The 9,258-nt window shown below is 47.1% G+C and overlaps 1 protein-coding gene across 1 annotated transcript; it reads right to left on the bottom strand.

The window, feature by feature from the left end:
* Window positions 1-5,401: 5,401 nt before the first annotated feature.
* LOC138267061 (mucosal pentraxin-like) lies at window positions 5,402-5,998 on the bottom strand. The gene has a single exon (XM_069215908.1). It carries the CDS (start codon window positions 5,996-5,998, stop codon window positions 5,402-5,404), a length of 597 nt encoding a protein of 198 aa, XP_069072009.1.
* Window positions 5,999-9,258: the final 3,260 nt, after the last annotated feature.

The following is a 9,258-nucleotide window of genomic DNA, read 5'->3' as shown; positions in this document are numbered from 1 at the left end:
TTCATGACTGAAAGGTCATGGTGGTGTCTTGAGTTTAATTAAATGTCATTGACTAAGGTGAAATACATTGTTGTAATAAATATTGATGATATTATTGCCGTATTGATTGACATGCTGATTAGCTATCTCGTCCTAAGGTGTCTTCAATCAGGGTCAAAAGATTCATTGGCCTAAAACGAGTCCCAATGTGTGTAAATTAGTCATAAAGGGGCGCGTTAACAGTTCAAATCAATATTGTGTGATACACAGTGGCACCGTTTTAGTTGTCCGGTTTGAAAAACCCATACCGCCGCTAGTCAGTTTCAACTGAATGCCTGGGAAGAACCTATCAACATGGTGTAGGGGAGTGCTCTGCTGGGCTCTATACTTGGCCTTCTATGGTTGGGCAGGGTTACCCGGTTTCTACAAAGAACAGTGGCCATTTGGTTGAGTTTGGGGATTCTGCAAGCAATAGAAGCTGGTCAGCATATATGAATTTGTGTAAAGCCCCTGCATACCTTTTAATGGGGCAATTATTTCTCTGCTTTAAAAATCATTGACAAATGGTTCACATGCTTTCAAACAACGTTTCAGTGATTTTTTATGGGGATTATTAAATCCTGTCCAGATGACAACCCAAGGAAAAGGGCAGGCAAAAATCATAAATAATTGCTGTAGGAATCTGGCCCCTTGTTGCACTACCCTTCCCCCATTTTTGCCTGATATTTTGATGCTAACTTGACTGAGTGTGTGCTGGGATCCTGCTAACCCCCCAGCACCTGCGTTCTTTCCCTAAAACTGTACCATTGTTTCCCCAATTGACACACCTCTGGCACACACATAAGTTCCTTGTAAAAGGTACCAGAGGTATATGGGGGGCCCTGTGGCCAGAGAGGGTCCCTAAGGGGCTGCAGCATATACAATCCCACCCTAAGGGACCTCTCACCAAACACATGCACACTGCAATTGCAGATTGTGTGTGTTGGTGGGGGGGGGGGAATGTAAAGTTGACATGGTATCCCTCTCAGGATGCCATGCCCATGACCACTGCCTGTGGCATAGGTAAGTCACCCCTCTAGCAGGCCTTACAGTCCTAAAGCATGATGCACTATACCACAGGTGAGGGCATAACTGCATGAGCAATATGCCCCTACAGTGTTTAAGTCCAATCTTTAGACACTGTAAGTTCAGTGTAGCCATATAAAGTACATGGGCTGGGAGTTTGTCACTATGAACTCCACAGCTCCATGATGGCTACACTGAAAACTGGGAGGTTTGATATCATACTTCTCAGCACAATAAACCCACACTGATGCCAGTGTTGGATTTATTGAAAAATGCACACAGAGGGCATCTTAGAAATGTATTTCAATAAACCATCTAGTGTGAGGCTGACCAGTCTGTGCCAGCCTGCCACTCACAGACATGTTTCTGACCCCATGGGGTGAGAGTCTTTTTACTCTCTGGGGTCAGGAACAAAGCCTGCTCTGGGTGGAGGTGCTTCACACTTCCCCCCTACAGGAACTGCAACACTTGGTGGTGAGCCTCAAAAGCCCCTGCCTCCTGTTACACTGCCCCATTGACCTCCAACTAATGGAGATGCCCTCCCACCAGACAAGGCCCACTTTTGGCGGCAGGTCTGGCAGAAGGTGTGCTCACCCCAGCTATGACCACCCCTAAGGTGCCCAGATCTGAGGTGAACCCTTTGTGGCGGAATCCTTCATCTTGTTTTGGTGGATGTTAGCCAATAGGGTTAGGAACGTGCACAGGAAGGGTGTAGCCGCCCTCAGGGACAGTAGCCATTGGCTACTGCCTTCTGACTGCTAACGCCCCTAAATCTAGTATTTAGGGGCACTCCTGAACCTTGCTCTTCAGATTCCTGGCGACCTGAAAAGAAGAAGAAGGATTGAAAAGAAACACCAGCAGAGAAGACTCCAGATGACAAATTACTTGACCCCAGCCCTACCAGCCTGTCTGCAGCTTCAAAACTCCTGCTACAAGAAGATGATTCGTCCTGCAGGACCAGTGACCTCTACAAACCCCCAGAGGACTGCCTGCCTACAAGAACTGCCCCGGATACACGAGTCCTGCCCACTCTGCACCCAAGGGCCACAGCTTGAGTCTATATGGCCCTCCTGACCAGAGAGAGTCCCCAGGCGATTCTGACCTCGAGTCTACCCTGGGTTGACCCTCCTGACCAACACGACGAATCCTGCAACCTAAATCCAGAGGACCCCTTTGACTGCGACCGATCCAATGAAGATTTCCTGGCGCCTAAATGTACCCCTGCACCCCCAAACCCCTGCCCTTGTGGAACCCAACCGGTAGTCCAGCAACATCCAGTGGGCTCTCTACTTACATGTCCAGCAGTTGTTTTTCTTCCGTTAACTCCCTGGACCAAGCCTGCAGCATCTTTGTGACCCCTGGGGTTCCCTCACTGAAAAATAATTTGGGCACCCGACGCTGTGTTTGCACCCTACACCAAGCCGCCCCTGTTCCGCTGATGGTGTGTGTTTGGTGCTGACCTGTGCTGACCTGTGGCCCCCGTGGTGTTGATCCAAACTCCCTCAAGTCATGGGTACTTACCTGCCAGCTGGTTTCTTCTATGTGCCCCTATCCACTTTTGAAACTGAAAAGTATTACTTACCCATGAACTGTTTTATCTGTGAATTCTAAACAAACTGCATTTGATACTTGAAAGTGTTACATTCTTTAAATTGTATTCACCTGCAACAAAGATCCTTCAGGTTCTAGAAATAAAGTAACAAAGTATATTTTTTGATAAATAAAACATTGGCCTGGAGTTAGTGATTGAGTGTGTGCCTCATTTCTTGACTGTGTGTGTACAACAAATGCTTAGCACTACCCTCTGATAAGCCTACTGCTCGACCACAGTACTACAAAAGAGAGCATTAGTATTATCTACTTTAACCCCTGTAAAGCCTATGGACTCTGTGCACACTACACCTTAGTTTGGTATAGTACATACAGAGTCTAGCGACTGTTCATTAAACTGGGGCATGCTGTCCATAAGAGTTTATTGTTCACAAAACTTCGCCATAGTCTTTCTTTTAATGTGCTTCTCAGTCCTTAACCTTCTTTACAGTCAATTGCAGAGATTTTAACGTGATCCAGGTTCAGCCAGTTGATCCAGTCCTCCGTTGCAGTTTCCCAGACATTCGCATATTTGCATTTTTGCTTTTCTCATGCAAAGGAGAGATCTGGAAGTACCAGGATGCAGACAAAAGCCAATGGTTCAGGTAATGTTTCCACTGCTGCATAATCAGATCAAATGCTTCTGCTTTTTCCATGGTAAAGAATGGTGAAAACAAGATATGACATAGTCTTTATTACATAGATGACAAGGTATTTTAGTAAGATAAGTGGTCTACATCTTTTATGGGTAACACGTGAATTAACATTAAGTTGTGCAATAGTAGCATCTGTTACTTATGTCATTCAGTGAAAATAAATAATTATGCTCTATAGAAAACCAAATTATTATCATACATCAATATTTTCATCTTGTCTAGAATTTGAGAAAAGATTTTAGAAAAAATTGCACGTTTGAAATATCTGTTGCTAATGAAACATTATCATTGTGATATACACTTTTAGCAAAGAAATAATCTGATCCATGAATGAATGGGGTTAACAAAATGGGCAAAGTTATTTTGTTCTGTTTGTCGGTTTTGCATTGAGAGTGGAGAAAAAATAATTTTGCCTCAAACTCAGGTTTAACATTCTCTTATGTAAAATGGAGCAAAATACGTCTGTCTTCCTCATTATTATGTAAATGCTGGTAAAATAGAGAAACTCAGTGCCTGATTTAGGTTTGGAGGACCGGGTATTTCGTAACGTACACAATGGAGTATCTCGTCCAGCAAACTCTCGGTCACTTCTCCTCATTTAGTGAAAGGTGGACCTTAAGAAGCCCAGTGACGTAGCCCCCACTGGCTCTGTTGATGGAAGACTTTGTCCAAAGGTCTGACAGGGCGGTGGTCATCAGGGAAGGACATTACATCGCGAGCCCTAATTTGGGTGGATGGTATAATGTCTCTTTTTCCCTGTCCGTGACTGCCAAGAAAAAACTTTAAAGCCCCCCTGCCACTCACTGCCGCTCCCTGAGAGAAAGTTCCCAGGTTGTGGAGGTCATTTGTGTCTTGTTCTTCAAGTCCCACTTTCGAAGTTGGTGTATGAAAAACACAAGAAATATGTTAAAGGTTTGGTGCACAGCCATCAAAACCGATTGTGGTCATCAACCAAATGTTCAGTACAGTAAAATGAAGCACTGGGACCACTAGGCTGACAGTCATCTCTAAATCTGGAGGGCTGTGGTCTGTCAGGGAGGTGGAGGTAATGTCCGCAGCTACACCGACGGACTGGACACAGCCTGCCAAGGTCTAGATCGGCTCCCCACAGTTCGCACCTTTTTATGCCCTTGTGCATTAACCTTTTTTAATATGGACTTGCAAATTACTCAGGGAAACTAAGGTGCAAAACATTTACTTCATCTCTTGCACCAATGCTGCTTTACATAGGAGTGCATGAACTATACACTTCCTGACTGCTGCCTGGTGGAAATACTGAAAACAACAGTCAATAGGCAAAGGAACAAAACAGTAACATTGACTCTTTGTATTCTAATGCTTTAGGGTCTGATTTAGAGCTTGGTTGGTGGGATACTCAGTCACAAACGTGACACATGACACGTCCACTGGATTACGAGCGCCATGGAATAATGCTTGCAATAGAGAGGACAGGATATCCAGGTATTCATAGGGTTTGTGAAGGAGAAAACTATCCACTAAAATCCTAATTAGGCCCTTACTATGAGGTAGTAACTCCACAGAAAAAAACTCAACTAAGGTTTCCTGCTTTACAAGAACAAAAGAATTAACAATCAGGGGCATGGCTTTACTTTATTACTGGGTATTTTACCTGGTTGGCCAAAGGAGTTACTGTAATAGACATTTAGAAAACAAAAGTAAAGCTTATACCCAAAGCTGGAACAAAACATTTGGAAGTGGGGCAGGGGTTGATGATAATGAAATATTGAGCTAAGAGGGTCTTGTTTGGTTCAAAAAACACTTCAGTATTTTTTGTTCATAATGTTCACAAGGACTCTTCAAATTTGGGTGAATATCAACTTCCCTTCACCGGCAATGCTCAAAGCCAGTAATAGTGCGATGAAGCGGGATGTTGCAGGTAAATTACCATGTGGCACTCACCTTACATAGAAATGTTTTTTGGGGCAAACTGCAGTAATTCCACACCATGGATAGGTTGCATCCTAAGACTGCGTCAATCCCTTACCTCACCAGAACCCTGGTTCTGCTACCGGCACTTGGTTGCAGGTAGCCAATCGAGTTATTCCAATTGTCTAGTAATTGCTAAAAAATATAAGTAGATTTAAAAGGATTTAAAAGGGTTCAACAACTACATTGTTTATTAAGTTGTATGTCAAATTTCTCCAACTCAGAATATTTCCCATTGGAAAGGTTTTGGACCAAAACATGCTGTCTTGGATTTCATCTCTTGACAAAACATAGTCCCACATGGAGACGTGACATATTTCACCAACGTACTGTTGGTATTCATTGGATGGATTATCCCTTCTCATCCCAAGTTTAATGGATGGCGTCCCTTGATGGATATATCCTTTGCTCAAGCCTTTCCTTGGTAGAGGATGCAAGTCCAACCAGAGCCGTGCAGTTCCATTTGCAGATCCCCAGCTGAAGCACAGATGCACCCACTGGTTGATGACGTCCGGTGTGACGAATTCTGCCGCCTCTCCTCCCACAGTCAGGATGTATGACTTGTAGAAGCTTTTCAAAACAGTGATCTCGGAGTTATAAGGTGCATTGGATCTGAACTCAAAGAGGCCATAACTTCCTGATCTGTCAGTGAAAGTTCTTAAACATATTGTGAAACTGTGCAGTGCTTCCTCCTTCAGCGGGTTCAGGGCCACGTAGGAGCGGCGATTATTCATTTGGAAAACAAAGACATCTCCGTCCATGTCTGTAAGGAAATAAATAGACAGTAACTATGAAGCAGGTGATGCTCCACTGTATTACACAATTCTTGCTGCCTATGAGTATTGGGTCAGCTAAGAAGGGTGGAGATACTTGTGAGGACAGGTGAGGACAGTGAACTGTGAATTCGTCAGCATTACATCCTGCATCAGTATCTGCAATTCAGGAACCCCTCTAGTGTGCTGGGAAATTCCATTTGTGGAACTCAGGCTCCACCACTGATGGTCTAGGTGCGTGGAGAATCTTGGATCCTACCTGGATACACAGTATCAGCTATGTAAACATTCGGGCTTGCAACAATTCAAGGAGACATGTGACATGATTTTTAACAAATGTGTGTCAAAATTGTAACATAGCAGCACAACCTTGAATAACTAGTTGTTAATTACAAATGCAAAAAAAACAACAAATGTTTTGGAGTAAAGATGGAAATCGAGTGCACCATTAGATCGAAGAAGGTTCTAAAATCTTCAAGGACCGGGGATGGATGCAGGAAGCTAAAATGGTAGGTTTGGTTACAGCAAGCAGGCAGACTAGATGAATAAAGCAGGTTTGACTGAATAAAGACGGAGCACTGCGAAAGAAAGTAGATTTGGCTGAATAAAACTGGAGGATCATGCGCTCAAACCAGACAGTTAGACTGAATAAAGAATGTTTGACTGAATAAGGCAGTAGGTTTGAAAGAATATCACAATATGCTTGGGTGGGTAAAGCAGAATGTTTAGCTCAATAAAGCAAGTTTGCCTGAATAAAGCGTGTTTCCCTGAATGAAAGAAGCAGGATTGGCTGAATAAAACAGGAGGGCGAATAAATAGGAGATTTTACTGAATAAGGCAGGAGGTTTGGCTGGAAGGAGCAGGGCTGCAACACTCTTTAGACTGAAGGGGCTTCAGCCTCTCCCATCGTGTACCGCAGCCCGGGCTGCACGTTTGCAGCTCTGTGGGTGTCTGTTCCAGGGAAAGCCTGGGCGGAGTATGGGTGGAGAAGAAAGTGTCACAACATTCTCTTTCTCCAACAGGCAACTTTAGTTTATCTTGTTTCAAAGGAGGCAATAGGGGTCACAGATGAATCACAACTTCAAGGACAACAAAAACCTCACAGTGGGGGTTCCAATTGTGCAAGGCAGGCGCTTTACGGATGATCATATTTTTAAAGAGAGACAGTGCTAGGCCATTACCGCTGGTAGCTGGGATGAAAGACTGTGGCCCTCATTCCAACCCTGGCGGTCGGTGTTAAAGCAGCGGCTAACCCGCCAACAGGCTGGCAGTTAAAAAAATGGAATTCTGACCCTGGCGGAAACCGCCAACAGAGACCGCCACTTTAACACTCCGACCGCCACGGTGGGACAAACAAACAGCGCGGGGGTCACCGCCAACAGACAGGTGGCAGACAATGTACCGCCCACCCTATCACAACCCACCAATCCGCCACCTTTTCCGGGGCGGTAGCCCCGCCGATAAAAACACGGCGGAAACAGACATTTCAAACCGAAAACGCTCACCTCCATACACCCCACGAGGAATCTGGACAGCATGGAACCCGAATTACACATCCTACCAGCTATTGTATTCCTGCTCCTTTACCAGGAGCACGAACGCCGGCGCAGAAGACAATGGTGAGTACTGCACCTACGACACAGGGGAGGGGGGAGGAGAAAATATTACGGGGACACACATACGCGACACACCCACCCCCACCCCCACCCACTAAAACACACACATCAATGCATAGCAATACATCACTGTTACAACCCCCAAGCCCCCCCGAAAGAATGCAAAGACAAAAGGAATAGATCATATACAGTCGAATATATTGGATCATTGCATTATAAAAATATCACACATTTAAAACTAATATATACATAAATATTAAAAGTCCGATAATTCTAGCTGTCATTGTCCGTGGACCACTGGGCCCAAATCACATGGGCAAGGCCCACACAAGATACCTGACCTAAACGGAGAGAACACTTCAGGGGCATCAGATAGAAAAACTACAGGCATCTCAGGGGGAAGGGAAGGGGGTGGCACCTCAGCTACATGAGTACACGACGCCAGATCCACGAGGGGCCTCCATGGCCACTGTCCCATCCTGGGGAGTGCAAAGCCACAGTCTCATAAGTCTCTACAGTGGGTGGGTTGCCCACTGTTCCATCCTGGGGAGTGCAAAGCCACAGTCTCACAAGTCTCTACAGTGGGTGGGTTGCCCACTGCCATATCCTGGGGAGTGCAAAGCCACAGTCTCACAAGTCTCTACAGTGGGTGGCTTGCCCACTGCCATATCCTGGGGAGTGCAAAGCCACAGTCTCTCAAGTGGATAACAGTCTCCACTGGTACTGGAGGGGGACTAGTGCCCAGAGTGCTTCGTGCAGCCCTGCCCGACACAGATGCGGGCCTGCCCCTTCCGCCAATGGCCAGCGGTGCTTGAGATGAAGGGCCCAGTTCAGCGGTGCTTGAGATGAAGGTGCCCTGTTCAGCGGTGCTTGAGACGGCGGTGCCCAGTTCAGCGGTGCTTGAGACGGCGGTGCCCAGCGGAGCGGTGCTTGAGATGAAGGGCCCAGCGAAGCGGTGCTTGTGATGAAGGGCCCAACGCAGCGGTGCTTGAGACGGCGGTGCCCAGCGGAGCGGTGCTTGAGACGGCGGTGCCCTGTTCAGCGGTGCTTGAGATGGCGGTGCCCTTTTCAGTGGTGCTTGAGACGACGGTGCCCAGCGGAGCGGTGCTTGAGATGAAGGGCCCAGCGGAGCGGTGCTTGAGACGGCGGTGCCCAGCGGAGCGGTGCTTGAGACGGCGGTGCCCAGTTCAGCGGTGCTTGAGACGGCAGTGCCCTGTTCAGCGGTGCTTGAGACGGCGGTGCCCTGTTCAGCGGTGCTTGAGATGGCGGTGCCCAGTTCAGCGGTGCTTGAGATGAAGGTGCCCTGTTCAGCGGTGCTTGAGACGGCGGTGCCCATTTCAGCGGTGCTTGAGATGAAGGTGCCCTGTTCAGCGGTGCTTGAGACGGCGGTGCCCAGTTCAGCGGTGCTTGAGACGGCGGTGCCCAGCGGAGCGGTGCTTCAGACGGCGGTGCCCTGTTCAGCAGTGCTTGAGACGGCGGTGCCCAGCGGAGCGGTGCTTGAGATGAAGGGCCCAGCGGAGCGGTGCTTGAGACGGCGGTGCCCAGCGTAGCGGTGCTTGAGATGGCGGTGCCCTGTTCAGCGGTGCTTGAGACGGCGGTGCCCTGTTCAGCGGTGCTTGAGACGGCGGTGCC

This window comes from Pleurodeles waltl, chromosome 12 (genome assembly GCF_031143425.1).
Source record: "Pleurodeles waltl isolate 20211129_DDA chromosome 12, aPleWal1.hap1.20221129, whole genome shotgun sequence".
NCBI classification, from domain to species: Eukaryota; Metazoa; Chordata; class Amphibia; order Caudata; family Salamandridae; genus Pleurodeles; species Pleurodeles waltl.
The sequence above is the reverse complement of the archived record's forward strand: the minus strand, read 5'-3'. Positions and strand labels throughout refer to the sequence as shown.